Source organism: Fringilla coelebs (assembly GCF_963513975.1).
Source record: "Fringilla coelebs genome assembly, chromosome: 16".
NCBI lineage: Eukaryota > Metazoa > Chordata > Aves > Passeriformes > Fringillidae > Fringilla > Fringilla coelebs.
In genome coordinates, this window is record NC_140042.1 from 3,555,246 (window position 1) to 3,572,880 (window position 17,635).

Consider the following 17,635-nt stretch of genomic DNA (forward strand, 5'->3'; position numbering starts at 1 on the left):
CACACCACTTAGTGACTGGTTAAACATTCAACCAGGCAAACTGCCTGGGCAAATCAGGCTGAGAGAAAGGTTTTTACACCCAGACCTGAGATCAGAACTCGTGACATCCCAAAGGACGTGTGAGCCTCTGAGTTCAGATAGGCTAATTCCAAGGACCCTTTGACCCAGGTCTGTGCTACTGAGTCCTTTAAACTCCTTTGACCCCTCAGAGTAATCTCCAATCTGAAATAATGATCCAACTTTTTTCTTTCTATTTTTTTAAACAGACTAACCCTTAAAACAAATACAAAATACATAAGGACTTATCACAGAGTGATTCAAACAACAAGCCTGTATTTTGCTCATGTAAGAGGATTTTAGGGACTGGTTTTTAAAATAACAAAAACAAGCACAAGCAAACAAACACACAAAAAACCCAACCTGACTCTAGGCTAAAACTAAAGACCCAGAGAAACTTTTGTTTAGAAAACTATAGAGAAAAAGAATGTATCAGGATATGACATGTGATATGAAAATAATGCCAAGATAATCCTTTTCAAACTTTACCCGGGTCTAGGAGCAAATCAGGTAGCTGATGGAGGGAGTGGCAATTTGGAAACACACCCATTTAGGGGAAAAGCACTGACTCCTAATCATCTCTGTTATCACACAGAGCCCTTTCCACGAAGCTCCAGGTGCTCTGACGTTGAGCACTTTGGCACATCTTTGTCAGGAGAGCTGCCACGTCTATCCCAGCCACCAAAGAGCAACTTCCCCATGTCAAATGATGGAGGCAAGCAATCTGAGGTGTGATAAACACACAGAGAAAGGATCCTGGTTTCATTTATGACAAATACCAGAGTCTCACGGTCCTTACTAATGGTGTAACTCCAACCACAACGGAGCTGAAGCTAATGAGCTAATGGGAGCAGGTCACCCTGTGGGAGGTGGCAGGGACACCGACTGGAGACATGACGTTATTCCTGCCTTGGGCACAATCTCGGGCACTGCTTTGCATAGCAAAATCCTTCGCACACCCGATGATTTGTCACCCTCTAAAAGATCCATTGTTCTGAATGAGTCAAGTGCCCTGACTTCACCAGGCTGTGACATCCCAGTGCAGAACTGACAGCCCAAAGCAGAATTCTGACATGCCAAAGCAGGACTCTGCTGGGCAATGGCTTCTTGGGATGACTTTGCCAAAATGATGGCACAACAAAGCACAATTCTCATGCAGTTTCCTCATCAAAACATCCTCCTGAAAATACCAAGCAAAGAGTATGATCTCCCTCTTGTACTGGAAATACATCTCACCTACATTTGCATTTGTCCCTCACCTGTATTTGCTTTTGTCAGGGATTTTTGCTGCTGTTCCCTTGCGGAATGTAACCTTGTCTTTCATTGCATTGTAGGTAAGTCATGGGTGGAGCTGGCAGGGCATTTTATTATTTCTTAATTCATTCTAAAAGGCTAAAGAACCTCGAACAGGCTTTTGTATTGGATTGGGCAAAAGAATGCAGTTCTCAGAGTTAATTAGCCATCCACATTTCATACAGCTTTTGTAGCTGTCAGTTCTTGGAATGGAAAGAAATATAATGATATATTGCAAAGATTATGAAGGAAGATTGGGATATATCAGGGATATTACTTTAACTGAAAAAAACATCAGAAAAATGTCCTAGTTTCTGTTTAATTCCAAAGCTCAGTATATGGAACAAAACATCCAGGGGAATTAATTATGTTTTTGTTGAGGTTTTTTTGTGAGCTTTTTAAATCCCATAGAAATCTAGATGCAGGAGGGTATCAGTCATCTATACACAGAACTACATAAAGTATCATTAGAGAACCCTCCAAATACATTGATTTTTTTTTTCAGCAGAAGTGTATCAATATTTTCACCAGAGCAAAAAAATTTTAACCTTCATTATGAAGCATTTTTCTGTGGGTAACTATACCACTGTGTAGCAGGGAAAATAAACAGTTGCAGCCCCACATCTTCTGTGTAAAAAGTGAACCTGCAATGCTCTGGCAGAGGAACTCTGTAAGTTTAATGTATTAGTCTCTCCTCCCACCAGCAGTTCCCTTATCTCTCATCACTTTACATTATCTGACCCTTTTTTCCTCCCTTTTAACCCTATAAAGACTCCTGAGCTTTCCAGGCTAGGACTGAGCTAATTTTCAGCCTAGCAGAAACTCATGGCTGGGTTATTCCCATTTGTCTCTGGGCCAACATCATCATTTGATTCACTAGCTCTTCTACCTGGCATTTATTCTCATAGCAACCTCCTTCCAGCCAGCTATCATTTAGTCAGACTAAACAAACCAAGGGGTTTGGGGGCACCTCTCCAAGGGGCTGAAAAGTGCCACTGATTTGCTGGACCCTCCCTTAACTAGACTCCAGCAAGTCACTGTGTTCTAGCACTGGGCTGCTCTGAGCCAGGCACAGCAACGAGATCTTACGGCCAGAACATAAAAATATATAATAATGGATTTTGAACTGCAAAATCTTTGTTGTTGTTGTTGTTTTTTCCTTCACTTCCTACTGGTTTGATTTCTTCCGAGCATCCTTTCAATGCAGCTGTTCAGGTAGTTGAAAAGCTCTTGACCTATAACTGGCTGATAATATTAGCACAGGTGACTTCAAAAAGGAGGTTGCAGACAGTCTACAGTGAACATCCTGAGATATTCCACTGGTTTGTTTCACCTGTTTGTCCTCTTGAAAAATGAGCCTGAGTTAAAAACTTGGGTTTTCTTTATACTTAATGTTAAATGAAATGGATGTGGGTCATTCAACCCAAGGTAACTTTACTCTTCACTGTTCTTCTAGAATATGTTAAATTACTCATCAACACTGAAGTTAAATCCATGTCACTGCTTGCCAGTTTGGTGTTTCTCTAGGGTAGAAATCTGCCTTCTCTCTCCCATACAGAGATTAGCTGAACTCTGCACGATCAGCAGCAATTTGTATGATCTGTATTTAGAGAGTTTAAAGTACTCCATAATGACACAACTTCCCAGGAATATTTGTACTCTGAGCAGCACTGCAGAGTCTCTACTAGTCCAGCCCTGGCAATTGAAAACAAATTCCCCAAAGTATCTCAGGAGAACCTCGTTTACAAGCATACTCCAAAGTGAGTTAAACCTAAAGATTCAGACTTCTCCAGCCTGGCCCTTCTCTATACCCAGAGTCCTTTTCATCAGGAACACAAGATGTTACCCAATGGGGCTCTTTTCATTCCCCCCAACAGCTCTTTCTCTTCTGAACTGCTCCTTCCTCCCCACACCTGTGCCCCACTCTGCCTCTGCTCCAGACTCCTGGAGGGCTCCCCTTAAGCCAAGGTGGGATGCAGTGGGCTTCCCAATGTCTACAATAAGCAGAGGATGGGTGTAAAAGCCTGTGGTGGTGAGGACTCAGATGTTATAAAGGACCTGGAAGAGAGAAGGAACGACTGTACTGCACCTCTGAGCAGCTTAGGGGGCACGACAGCTGGGGGTTTTCAGTTTGAACAGAGTGCACCTTTGGGCATAAACTGCCTCTGAGCTGGGCTTACCTCTGAAAATCAGTCAATCTTTCCTGGGTCATTGACTTCCCTTTGGCATGGATTAATCACCCAGGATTTTTTCTGTTTATCCACCAGCTGTCTCAAGGGGATGGTGGGGTTGTGTTGTTTGTTTGAAGTCGATTGGCACATTCCATTTGGCAAAGATCATCAGGCCACCATGGAAAACCACAGCAAGACTTGGCGCCTCTGGTTTTTCACACCAATTTTCCCAGAGACTATAATTACCCCTAAAAATGGTGCAAGGAGGACAAAGATTGAGGCTTATTTTTTTCTGAGGATGGAGAGCCCTACAACAATCCTATTTCCTGGATAAACTGTGTTAACCTATTTCCCAACACAGCGAGTTGGGAACATTTTGGTGTCCAAATTTCAAGGCTGTGTCAAAACGGGCAAAGAGGAACCCTGGAGCACCAGTCACTGCTGTGACCACTTCCTGAAGGGGAAAGCACCTCTTGAACCTTGAACCATGCTCTTGCAACATCTCTGAATCAAGAAAGACAGAACCCAGGATAGGCTTGGAGACCTGTGTCATGAACTTGTCAGTTCACGTCAAGCTAAAGCAAACTGTGTTTATTACAAAATAATCTACAACTCTTCTGTCTCCAAAGGCCAGAGCAAAGGCCGGGCAAAAGAGAAATGAGATATAAACACTGAGATAAGGCAGATAATGCTCCTTGGGATGTGGACTGAGATCCACTGCTTGGTCAGTGCAGCATCTATCACAGCCACATCCTTGCAGACACAAGGCTTCTGAGGTTCCAAAAGATTAAAACACACACCCAGCTTGCCTCCAGGACAGGCAGTAAATGCTCTTCTGAAGGCAGCAGCTCTGCTAATATGAAGGGAATTGCTCCTTCTAGAATTCTGAATAAAGCCCTAAAATTGCTGTAGTGCACACCGATACAAACCATAGAACTTCCTGCCCTGGCTTGATCCCCACTAACAAACACCATCCAAAGAGCTCAGTTTTCTCCACATCATAATCTCTCCTCAGCACATCCACACCTGCTCTTGCTTTTCAGCACCATCCTTACAGGAGAGCCCGTACAAAATTTGTCTTTTCCCTTTTCTTCTCCCTTTTCCCCAGCTGCTGCAGAAGGGTGGTCATGGGTTTTATTCAGAAGCCACAAGTGCTTGTGCTTTGGAAAGGGTGGCACTTCAACTGTTCACAGTTTGGGAGTGACAGCATTTCTCTTACATAACACCTGGCCTCAGGCCAGCAAATAAGGTGGACTGGGCTTCTAGACCCTTCAGAGGAGACAAATTCCTGCTTAGTTAGAAACTGCTTCTGACGCACCACAGGCAATGCTTGCACTTCACAACACAGAAAGAGAGATATTTCAAACAAAATCCTAAATTCTGTCAAAGTTGATTTATCTGCTAGAAAAGCTCTTGTCATACAATATGTGAATAACCTTTTCCTTTCTCTTTCCCTTTTGTAAACCAGCCCTGACACCTGCTTTGGGATTTACCTTTTCATTGTAACCTGTTTTTATTTAGTTTGGTGTAGGAGCCCAGGGGCATGAGTCAATGGGAAGGCAGTTATTACAACAGGGAAATGAGCTGAAATGTTTGGCAACACATGCATTAAATAACTTGAACCTTAGACAGTTCAGTCTATCACATGAACGGTGTTTTTCAGATTAGCAGACTTTTCTACCTTTACCTTCCACTCCTCCTCCTTTGTCACAGAAGGAGGGCCCCATAATCATATGACTGGATAAAAAAGATTGCACAGTGTGAAACCCTCCGATTTCCCACAGACGTGGGACAAGCACATCAAGGCAGAACTCAGCCAAGCAGAGAAGAGCTGAAATGAACCTTCTGCCTTCTTTCTCTACAGAAACATGGACCCTTATACTTCTTTTCGTGGCTCTCCTTCTAGTGTGAGTAAAGTATTCTTTATTGATTCTCTGCTCCTGCCATTTGTCTCTTCTTGCCCTTGCTCACTTTCATACAACTAATCTCCTGAAGAGTAGATGGGATTCCCAGTTTTCCAGAATCTAACCAGGCTCTGGGACGTAGCAGAGAAGTCTAAAGACTATCCATGTGTGTGATCTTGCTCCAAGGTTTGAAGTATTCCCATCCAGTGATGAGATTACTGCTCAGCATCAAAGAAATAATTGAATAATAATGATGCCAGGTACTGGTTACCATCAGGGTGCTGGTTCAGTCAGGGTCCTGATCCATCAAGTGATTTTTCACAGGCATCCAGCTATGCTTTCCTGGCTGAGGCTGCTCTGCAGGCAAGCCAGCAGAAGATGACCCTGCTGCTCAGCGGGAGAGCAGCAGAAAGGCACCAGGAGAAGAATATCTGTAGGATCAGCTTTTACTCCATTTCACTTCTTCCATGGTGCCCAGCTAAGATTCTTCTTAGGGGCACCTGGACCAGGAGGAGTCCTTTGAAGAAGTCTGATTCCATCCCATGTCCCTTCTCAAAGCTGGGGCAAGGAGTGGAGTACAGAGCAATGTCAGCCAGCTGCTCCTGGCTTTCCAGACAAAAACCCACAGCAGAAATGTCTGCCCTGGCAACACTCTAGCCACAGCAGCTCAGCAAGTGCAGAAAGTTCTAGCCATATTTTTTAAATATTTCCTGTGATTTAGATCACTGAAAAGCCTGTTTGGGGCTCACTCTTAAAAAGAAAACAAAACAACAAGCCACAAACCAGACCAACAGAACCAAAACAGCCACCCTGAATCTTGGCCCAAGCTCTCCCATTTCAGTAACTCTGTGGCTGAGATTGCTGGTTGCCAGACTTGGGCCTTCTGGAGGCACCTGCAATTCTGTTGTGGCAAAAGGGAATAAACCCAGATCTTTGTGCTCTGATATCTGAGCTAAATTAGAAATTTCACTCCCCATCACACAGAGAGGTTTTTTAGATGCTTCTTGTCCAGCTGGGGCAACACTGTTCTAGTTCACATAATAGGGAATTTCAGACATTTTTGGTTCACATCCATGGTAGGAAGAAGCAACGATTATTCTTTGGCTTTACACTGAATAGTCCTTTTCAGTCTGCAGAAAACCCTGAGACAATTTAGTTGTAGAAGTGTTAGACTACATTTTCATGGCCATCTTTCAAGTGGTTTTAACCTGTTTTCCTACAGTACATCTAGGCTTTGTATTTCTGGGCTTAGTAACCTGCCCCACCTGACATCTCCTGGTCTCCCACAGCGTTGGCTACCTATAAACATTACAATGAGAATTTGCAAACATTTGATTCTTAATATTGGATTAACCTTTGACAAAAAAGATTAAACATTGACAGACTGAGTCGTGTGAAACCTTTCTTCACCTGAACACTCCTACCTCTCCATTTTTCACCTGTCCTGTTTGGACCATAAGGTGGGATCTGTGTTTTGTGCTCTGGCAGAAGCTGTGCTGGGGCACACTGATCTCATTTGGAGTCCCCATAATTTAAAAAACATTGGTAATTATAAGGGAGACCCTCTCTAAGTCTCAGCCTAGATTTTGGCTTTTCAAATAAGCATCCCCAAGATCCTGTCTGAGCAGCTGCTGCCTCGTGACTTGAAGAGGATCTCTGATAACATCCCCCTGCCAAACCGTCCCTGCTTTACATCCCTTCTGCAATGAATTGTTCACTTGGGAAGCTGCAGCTGCTAACTAAAGCCAAATATTTTGAGGAGTTCCTTCAACACAGCCAAAGACAAGCTTCAAAGGGCTGCAGCCCAGGCCCTTGTTGAGAAGGAGAAAGACCCAAGGTAGGAGCAACAACTTCAGAGCTGCCAGGAAGGGTGATTCAGAGGAAAGATATCTACAAGGCTGTCAATAAACTCTAAAGAGAAAACCATCAAGACTAGGCTTCCAGTGAGCTAATGCTGGACTAAGGGAAGGAGAACAATTACTGAAATTGAAGTACAGTTTGTCAAAAGCCCTGTTTTGGACATCACTCCTATCATTGCTTTGATTTCTCTTCAATACAAACATGTAAGCTTGGTGTTCCTTCTTCCAGCTCTGTTTTCTGACTCTCCTTTGGTAGGCAACATGCTCCTTGCAGGACTTTCGCTCAAGATTTCCAGATGCTGTCTCCACAGGTGGTCTGGTGGAAACCAAAAGGATCTCTCTGAAGCTCTGTGTGAGCCTTACCATGGTTATCAAGTAGTTTTTTACAGGGCTGTTTTCACTTGTTTTTTTCCCACCACTTGGTTCAACCTCCTCTCCCTCATGTCCCAAGGGATGTTTTGATGCAGCCTCCAGGTTTAGGAGAGCTCGCAGCCCCAGTGTCACAGCGATGTAACACTGCTCTTTTCTGTCCCACAGATATGGGACCTGGCCATTTGGTCTGTTCAAGAAGTTGGGCATTCCTGGGCCAAGACCTCTGCCTTTCTTTGGGACATCCCTGGAATATCGCAAAGTGAGTGCCCGAAGCTGCCTTTGCTGGCACAGCTGCAGCTGAACAGATACAGAGCGGTGATAAGTTATCTCCAAATGCCAGCTGCTCTGCCACGCAGGGCCTGTGCAAAGCTGCGGTGGGTTTGCATGGGAGGCATTCACGGAAGCGATGGAAAGCTTCTGTGTAAGTGACAATCTGTTTGAACCGCTGGAAAGCTGTACACACCTCTGTGAAAAACACATGCTAAAGACAAAAGAAACCTGGGAACTCTCAGTTTCTTTTCCAGTCAGCAAAGAGGTAACGGGGGCCAGGCCTGGTGGGGCGGTCTCTGCTGCGAGCCAGGCCCCATTCCTGTGGTGTGTGGGGGGTGAGGCCGGGCAGGGCCATGGCTGCGATTTCTGACATCTTGCTGCTCCTGGGTCCTGCCTGGCTGCCTCCCCAGGGCCTGGCTAGGTCTGCCAGCCTCAGGAGCAGCCCCTGGCCAGGCCAGCTCAGCCAAGATTCTACCACCATTGAGATTTGCCCACAGCCACCGGGCAGGGGAGAGGAGAAGCCATCGGCCCCTCAGGCGTAGTTCCCACCACGAACTACTGGGCCCAGCCGGGTCAAGTGACCATCTGCAGGCCCCAGGCAAGATATTAACGCTCAGTACTTCAATCCTCCCTCGAGTGAGAGCAAGGAACAAATGCAGGCAGGGTAGAGGAGCAACACGAAGACACTAAAGTCAGTGAAGAAGTCTAAGATGGGAGAGATGAGGAGATGCCTTGATCTTGCGGCTCAAGGAGCATTCGGACAACACTCTCACACATGTGGTGGGATTTTTGGGGCTGACCTGTGCAGAGCCAGGGGTTGCACTTGGATTGTCCTTGTGGGTCTCTTTCAATCCAGGGTAGCCCAATAGAAGTTTTAAATTGCTTTCCACAGGGTTTCCTGGAATTTGACACGGAATGTTTCAAGAAATACGGGAAGATCTGGGGGTGAGTATGAAGCACTGATCTCTTCTGAGGGTGAAACTAGAATCTGCACACATGGGAGAAAATGCTCGTTAGGTGAGCTCCCTTTTCTCCACCTGACAGTCCCAACAGGATGAGATCACCAGTGACAGGGAGCTGCAGGTGGCTTATTGGAGCCTGGTGATACAGAGCTGTGTCACTGTCACATCATACAGAAACTATTTTGACTGCTGTGAAAAGCAGTTTAAATCTGGTAACAAAAGGCCCTCACCTGCCCCTAACAAAATCATCAGCAGAACTATTTACTTCAGCAGAATCTGGAACTGGGAGGTTGGGTTCGTCTGGTTTACCAACAGCAGAGGAATGTGAGTGACTCCCTTTGGAGCTGATCCAAAGAATTCCTCATTCTGCTGATCCCCACCTGCTGCAGCAGGAACTGCTGCAGTTCACGGCTCTTCTGTTCTAGACACCTCCTCCCATAGCTTTCATCACTGTTGTTATAACTTAGGCTACAACCTTGCACATCCTGCATGATGCATCCACTGGTCCCTACAGCAGCTTTAAGAAATGGAATCTGGAAAATGTATGTTTGCACAAATGGGTAGAGAGCACAGATCAGCTTAATCTACATCTGTTCCAGGAAAGCCTTCAGAACTGGCAGCTTAAAAAGACAAAAACAAGGACTGAGTTTCATCTCTAAGGATGTCTCAGTGCTGTCAGCCCAAGTCTCCAGACACCCAACTCAAGAGCCTGAAAGGGGTCGAACAAGTTTCTTTCTAATACTGTAATGTGTTTAAGTGCCTGGAAAAACACAGAGTCAGGGGAGGAAGTGAAGACACTTGCTTCATTTAGTATCTGGTCCTCTGAGCAACTGAGCCCTGCTCATTTCCCAGTGAATTTGTAGGGTGTTTTTACCCCTTTACCATTTCCAAAATCAGATTGGAAAAGGTCTGGGAGTCCTTTTCCATCTCTACTTTCTACATTTCTGTACTCAGACAACAGAGCAACAAGGCTGCTGATGGAAGAACATTTGTTCAACACATGGACATCTTGTGGGCATCAGCCAAGCCTTACACTTCGCTTATCTGGGGTTATTTACCTGGTTCTCTTCTCCCCCCACCAGGATTTACGATGGCAGACAACCCACGCTGGCTGTCACAGACCCCCAGATCATCAAATCTGTGCTGGTTAAAGATTGTTACACCACCTTCACCAACCGCAGGGTAAGAGCAGAAGTGCTGTGATGGACCACAGAGTCCAGAAAAGTGCAGGAGGAGACAGGCATGCCAAGCATGCTTTGGGAACCAGCGGCTGCACTACAGGGATTGCTGAACACAACCACTGCACGTCACTGTTCCCCTGCCTTAGAGCCTGGACTGCACACACAGGCTGGCAGAGGGAGCAGACCACGTCTGTTCTCACACCTATTATATATTTGTGTATATATGGATGGATTTGGGTCTGTGGGAGCGTGCAGGAATCTGTAAGGGTGCACACGTGCCACCAGCTGGGATGCAGGGGTGGGACATAGTGGGTACTCACCAACATGCAGGTGTTGGGCTGATTTGAGCTGTACTGGGGCTGGGAACGGCACCCCATACCTGGTTTAATGTAGGAAATGGGTTTATTCATGGATGTGTGCCTTGAGAGAGGCTGTTTGTCAGGCCACAGGGTGCTGCCAGCAGCTAAGCCACTGGAAGAGCCCAGGCAGGGGCTTGTATGCCACACTGCCACCCCTGCAAGGAGGCTGCTCTCTTTTCTGGGGTTAACTCCTTCTGTTTTCCCCTGCAGCGCGCAGACCTGGCTGGGATACTGACCAACGCCGTCTCATTAGCTGAAGATGACCAATGGAAAAGGCTCCGTACTGTCCTCTCTCCAACCTTCACCAGTGGGAAACTAAAGGAGGTAAACCAGAGGGGCAGGTACAGACTAAATCAGAGTCTGTAAGCAGTGTTTTCAGGCTGAGATTATCACAGGGGGCCGATTTCTTTAGCCAGAGCCCAGCAACTAAGCTGGCCTGTTTGATTAACGCCCAACTGAAACCAGAAAACTCTTAAAATAAAGCCTGAGCAGAGAGATCTTATTTGTAAATATTCATGAAACTCCCCGTAGTCTTCACAAGCCTGTGTAAAGGAGTAAAATGTACTGTCCTGAAGTGACCATGCCTGGTTTGTGTTACAGATGTTCCCTATAATGAAGCACTATGGGGAAGCTTTGGTGAAGAATGTTCAAAAGCAAGTGAAAGAGGACAGCTCAATATCTGTAAAGGAGTAAGTAGCTGTTAAGAGCAGCAGGCAGAGCAAAGCTTGTTAAAAGTGCTGTGGTTCATTGGCTACCAGCAATGCAGATCTTTCCCTGGGTCAGCCAGGGCTCTGAAAGGAGGAATGGGACTTACTGAAAGCCTGACTGGAAATTTAAAAGGGGAAAACATAATTTGGATGTTAGGAAACTTCCTAGAAGTAGACAGGAAGGAAAATGCTCCAGCACAGCTTTGTGAATCCATAGATCCAAGACAACTCCAAGACTGGCATGAAAACCCAGTTTTTCCTGCAAACACTCAGGATCTCTGTGCAGCACCTTCTCCTTTCCCCAGGACAGGGAGGCTGCTGACCTCTGTCCTACACAGAAGTGTGGGATGCTCATCCCTCACATTGCCCATTCCTGGGGGTCTGAGGCTGTAGAGTGGCCCTGAGTGTTTTTGCCTTGTCTGTGCCCTCCGTATGGGCTCTGGATAAAACCTTTCAAAGCAAAAAGGGGCAGCTGCACTCCAGGAGCCACAAACCAGCAAAGCTCCCCTTGAACCAAAACCCTACAAGGGAGGGCTTGGACAGCTTGGAACAGGGGGCTGTGCTGGGTGGAACGGGACCATTCCCAGGGCTTGTTTGAGGCAAGGTGTGCTGCCACCTTTCCTCAAGAGGTTACCATGCTAAATTCCACATGCTGTCCGTCCACCAATCCATTCCATGTTGTTTTAAAATCCTTGGAGAAGCTGTCTGACTTCAAATCCTGAGCAGGCTGGAAACAAAAGCTCTCTAAAAATCTATCCCCTCCACCAGAAGTGCTGTTCGGTACCACATAGCCAATTTTCTTTTCAAACCTAAGGCAGTAGGCCTTCTGAGACTTTCTATTTGAATGTCACATAGACATGAGGAAAAAAATACATTCATTCAGTCCAAATATTTAACCACAGTGTATTTTTTTCTACCTTCCATCAGCATCTTTGGGACCTACAGCATGGATGTGGTCACCAGCACTTCCTTTGGTGTGGACATTGACTCCATGAACAACCCCAAGGACCCCTTTGTCAGAGAGATGAAGAAACTGGTCAAGTTTGACTTTTTTAACCCAGTCTTCATCTTGTCATGTAAGTGACTCCAGGTTTTGCTTGGACAACTTCCCTTGGTAGGAATGAAGTCCTACTGTCCCTTGTCTCATCATTTCCTCGTTATGACCTTCATGTTAAAACCCTGGGGATGAGACGGGTAAAAGCTTCCTCCACCTTTGGCATTCCCAGTGCAAGAAACTTATGAACCACCCAGAAATATCCAGTTAAGTGCTGGGAAATTATTTGAAAGTTGAAAAGCAAGTGAGGCTTGAGGAGAGCACTGCTATCTGAAGTGCACTTTCTGGAAGAGACTGCTTAGTGGGGACAGTAATTAGATGCAATTTCCTCCAGTGCAATAAGTTAGCAGTGATGGATCTTAAATTAATGTCACTTTTCTGAAACCCAGGGAAAGTTTGGATCATTCCACAGAGGAGGATCTGGTGCTGTAGATTTCATGAATCTATAGAGATTATCAAGATCCAGTTTCTATGAGGAAGGAAAAGCCTTGAAAGGGATTTGAAAATGTTTGCATGATGACAGCAAGGCAGCAAACAGCTCAGCCTGAACAAAGAACTCAGAATTTTCAATATTTCTCTTGTGAACCACATGAGAAATGCCTGTTGTGTCCAGAAGTAACCTGTCCTTAGAAAACAGAGGCTTAGAAATAGGAGGTGGAATATACCTTGGTCTTCTCTTAAATGAATGATTATACCCAGCTGGGTTGTGCCCATGTGACACAAAAACTATTCCATGGGAATGAAACAGAGGGGAAAAAAGGCCAAGTCCATGCTTTTCTCATCTAAATAAATTAAAAAAGAAAATAAATTCCCAGTAGCATCTTATCAGGAGGGGCTTATTTACAGAGTGCAATTTATTTTTCTATTTGTTTTTCAGTTGCTTTCCCATTCCTTATTCCTGTCATGGCCAAGATGAATGTAAACATCTTCCCCAATGATGCTGTAGATTTTTTCATGAGATCCCTTGCCAAAATTAAGCAGGATCGTGAAAAAGAGGCTCACAAGGTGAGTGGGAATTTGAGAGCAATCGTGGCAGAAAGTACACTGAAGTGAGATATAATTAGGGTGATGATATCAAAGGTGAAACCAAAGTACAATGACTCAACAAAACCCTGAGCCTACTCAAGTGTAAACACTTCATTTTAATACTGTCAGAAAAGCCCCACCTGACCCGTCCTGGCAGAGAATCAGGGGGACTTTGTACATCCGTGATCTGAAACTAAATCCAGATAAAGGCTCAGCAGAACTGGACTGACCTCAGTATGCAGCACTTGTAATGAGAGAGTGAGAGACTCCCTGAAGAAGATTAGGCAGAGAATGAGCACAAAGTAAGCAGCACATGAGCAGCAAAATCACCTTTAGGGTTGCCTCTTCCCCTCTCGCTTTTCAAAAACTGTAGCTTGCTTCCTGACCAAATTCTGCCTTTTAGAGTTTGGATCCCTTAGCCCAAATTCATTCAAGACACTGCTCTCCCACCCAGTGGCTTAATGGATAGGACAGACAGGTTCCCAAAATAAAAAGCAAGCATTACATTTTTCAATAAGGAAGTTGTGTGCATTTTGGGGATGCTCTCAGTCTAAAACTTGTGCTCAGGCTGTGAAACCTGCTTGTCTGAGCCCTGCAAGGACGCTGTCACCAGAGACTCTCCTGCTTTCTCTCTCAGGGCAGGGTGGATTTCCTGCAGCTGATGATTGAATGCCAGCGCTCTGCCAGCCAGGCCAACAAAGAAGGAAATCACTCAAATAAAGGTAACAACAGCCAAACCCTCATCATGGGCACAGAGCTGGGGGAGTGAGGAGAACATGGGGAGATGTTTGTCCCCCCATAATCTTCATCACCCAGCTCCAGATGGAGCTCTCTTGTCTCCTGGGGCCAGCACCAGGGCTAAGATCCCAGTCCAGGGAGCAGGACTGCCATGTCACCTATTTATGCCCAGGAAATCACCTGCCTCCTCTCTCAAATGGATTTTTCCAGGCAGGTAGAGGAGTTATGAAAGCATTATCAGAAAACAACTGCAACAAACCTGCCTCAACAGCACCTACTGCTGCCTGCTCCTTGCTGAGACCATCAGCCAACACTACTTTTCTAATCTCCCCACAGCCCTGACCGACATAGAGGTCCTGGCCCAGGCATTCATCTTCATCTTTGCTGGGTATGAACCCACCAGCAACACCTTAGGTTTCCTGGCCTATGAGCTGGCCATGCACCCTGATGTGCAGGAAAAGGTGCTGCAGGAGATCGACACAGTCCTGCCCAATAAGGTAAGGGGGACCCTGAGTGATGGGGAGGACTCTGACCCTGCAAGGCCTCCTGGTTCTGTCAGAGCAATGAGACATCTTTAGCTCCTAAACACCATGGATTTTCCAAGAGCTCTGGGAGACACACACTGAGACAACTCAGTCCTGCAGTGGTTTTCTTTTGGCAGCTGGAACCTTCCAGCCACCCCAACTAATCAAACCCATTTGCCACACTCTGCAGAAGGGGATGTGGATTTCCAGGCATTTCCATGACTCAGAGGTGGAAAAATGAAACCAATTGCTCAATTTCTACCTTGCATTTTGTTCTTCAGCAAGTCTGAGTCAAATTTGGGGCAGTGCAGGTTGGGGACACCCTTGTTCCTCAGTCATTTTAGGACAATCCAGTTCTGATGCCAGCATACCTGGTCACCTTCCTCGTGTTGTCCTGCAGGCTCCTCTCACGTACGAAGCAATTATGAAATTGGAATATCTTGACATGACAGTGAATGAAACCCTCAGGGTCTATCCCCTCGGGGGGAGGATTGAGAGAAGCTGCAAGAAAGATGTGGAGATAAATGGAGTGACCATTCCCAAAGGAGTTGTGGTCACAATCCCACCCTATGTCCTGCACCGTGACCCCGAGTACTGGCCCAACCCAGATGAGTTCAGGCCAGAAAGGTACAAAAAGCTTAATGAAAGGGAAGAAATATCACACTGCTTTTTCCTCAGTAATTAAGCATTAATCTCTGATTAGCTTCCTAATGGTGTTCTTCCTATCTTTTGAGAAACAATGCGGATGATAAATTGTAGGCTCGTGGGAATGTAATTTTAGAAGGAAATCGAGCTTTGTGCTTAAAGCAGGGTTTCAAACAACATAATCTTCTTGGGAGAATAGCACTGCTGCCTCTCAGGATCTTGTACCCAGTTTTTAAGCATCCTGAGAGTGGGTATATGTGGAGGTTTTGTAACTGCTGGCCATCTTCTGTATAATCCTTCTTGTTGAACCTGTTCCCTTCATACAAGCTTCTACTAAATATGCCAGACTCGATCCTTCCAGAATTGCTTTCCCTCCTTGTTTTCAAGGATAACCTTCCCTAGCTGGTTATTTTTGTAATTGATTTCTACTTCTCATTCCCAGAGAAACTGAAGCCATAGGCTGCTCCTAACCAAAACAACTTCTGGTTCTTCTCTCTCTAAATACCACAGACAGGAAATATCTGTCTCTGTGGGACATGATGTTGCCTGGATTTTCACCTTGCTTCCAACTTCCACTAATTTGGATGGAGAGAATTAAAATCAAACCCTCAAGTGGGACCCCACCATGTCCTAGGCAAAGGCTTGATCACAGCACTTGATTTCTGGCGTAGCCTGAGACACTTTAGGAAAAAGCCAAAGCAGGCTCTGCAGGGCAGCAGTGAGAGATCCTGAGATAAATAAGATGAGGAGGATTTGTGGTTTTGCTGCCTTCATCTCTTTTCCCCAACCATCATCCAGGTTCAGTAAGGAAAACAAGGAGTCCATAGACCCATACACGTACCTGCCCTTTGGGGCTGGGCCCAGGAACTGCATTGGGATGAGGTTTGCTCTCCTGATTCTGAAAGTCGCCATCGTCTCCCTGCTGCAGCATTTCACCTTCCAGACCTGCAAAGAGACTCAGGTGAGGGGCACGTGGAGGCTCAGGGCTGGCATGGGCAGAGCTGGGTGCCAATGCCAGACATTTCACACTTCCAAGCACTGCAGATCCTCTCATCCCTGCATGTTTCACTTATCCACCTGTGCTTTCCCTCTCACTGTTGCAGACCCCAATCAAGCTGAGCTCCGTGGGGCTCCTAACACCAGAGAAGCCGATTATTCTGAAGTTGGTGCCCCGGACCAGCACCGAGCCTGCCAAGAACTGAAACCCAGCCACAGCCCCCAACACGCAGGGACGGCCAGGATAACAAAGGGATCACACATACAGGCACAGAAAAGTAGCTCCAGTTAATTCTGAAAGCAATTACTACATATTTACTAATAAACATAACTGTCAGAAAGGTGACATGGATCACTGGGCAGTGACAATACACAGTCCCCTTAATTTTGATTGCAAAACAAGAAATAAATCCAAATGAGAATCTGATCGACTTCTAAAGGGACTTCTCCATCTGGAGGGAAGGAATTACTGCCACATCCAAGGAAACCAAGGTATGATGGAAATTCAAACTGCCAGACCTCACCAGGCAGGGACTGGTACTGTTCTGGATGTATTGATGCTTGAAATTTCATGTGTTCTAATTGAGACAACTGGTGTGGACTACACATCCTAGTTACCAACCCTCTCCTGTGCCATGTGTTAATTAAACTAAAGTGTGTACAAATACTGTCATTAAAAATGTTTGAGAGCTGCTCTGTGTTGTGTATAGTGGCTGATCACTTCCTATTTAAAACTCGTATTCAGCCTCAACCCTTGAAATCATCCATGTACATTGCTTTCCACTTAATTTAATGAATCTGATCCTTCATTTAACACCATCAAACCCTCCCATTTGTACAGCATTTTACAAACACTCCAGCTCCCACCTCTTACTTTGATTAAGTAGGTGCCTTCAGTTCAGCCCTGGGCAACCCTTTCCTATGCTGGAGTGACAGAGGATGGATTAGAGAGAGCAGCAGCTCCCAGAAGGAGAGGACAGCCCTGCAGGAGGGCCAGTGCTCCTGGAGGAATGGTCTGCACACAGCCTGGAGCCTGTCCTCCTAGATCTGTACATGGGGTTTAGTCATTGCTTGTGGTGGGGTTTTAGGTGCTTTGAGCTGCTTCTGTCATCAACAGGATGGCTCGTGCCACCCCTGGCCATTCAAACAGGGAATATCCAAAAGCAGGTGGGAGGTTCTCCCTGACCCCAGTTTCACACCCCTGTTCACCCCAGTAAATTGTGCTGGTCTTGACACCTACCCACCAAAACAGATAGTAGTGAAATGGGAAAGATTTCTACAATAGCTGTGGGATTCACATTCTCTGAACCTGAAAGACACAGTGAGAGAAGCAGAGAAAAGAATGCTCAAAAGAATTCTTATCTCATTTGCAGCTCCTGTGTTGTGCCAAAGTAGAATGCAATATGGAGATTCTCTACCCACAGTGATGGTGTTTTGTTTCCTTGGCCTATCAGGGCCAAGCATGTGTCCAGACCGTCAGTCAGGAGACAGTCACGAGATTTGTTCAGTTGAGTTCT

At 45.8% G+C, this 17,635-nt stretch overlaps 1 protein-coding gene across 1 annotated transcript; it reads left to right on the plus strand.

The window, feature by feature from the left end:
* Nucleotides 1-5,315: 5,315 nt before the first annotated feature.
* On the plus strand, nt 5,316-16,800 carry LOC311160075 (cytochrome P450 3A9-like). The gene is made up of 13 exons (XM_084216545.1): nt 5,316-5,428; nt 7,822-7,915; nt 8,819-8,871; nt 9,971-10,070; nt 10,639-10,752; nt 11,029-11,117; nt 12,063-12,211; nt 13,067-13,194; nt 13,853-13,937; nt 14,290-14,450; nt 14,878-15,104; nt 15,921-16,083; nt 16,226-16,800. The coding sequence occupies exons 1-13, from the start codon at nt 5,358-5,360 to the stop codon at nt 16,322-16,324; spliced, it is 1,533 nt and encodes a 510-aa protein (XP_084072671.1). The 5' UTR covers nt 5,316-5,357; the 3' UTR covers nt 16,325-16,800.
* The last annotated feature ends 835 nt before the right edge of the window (nt 16,801-17,635 follow it).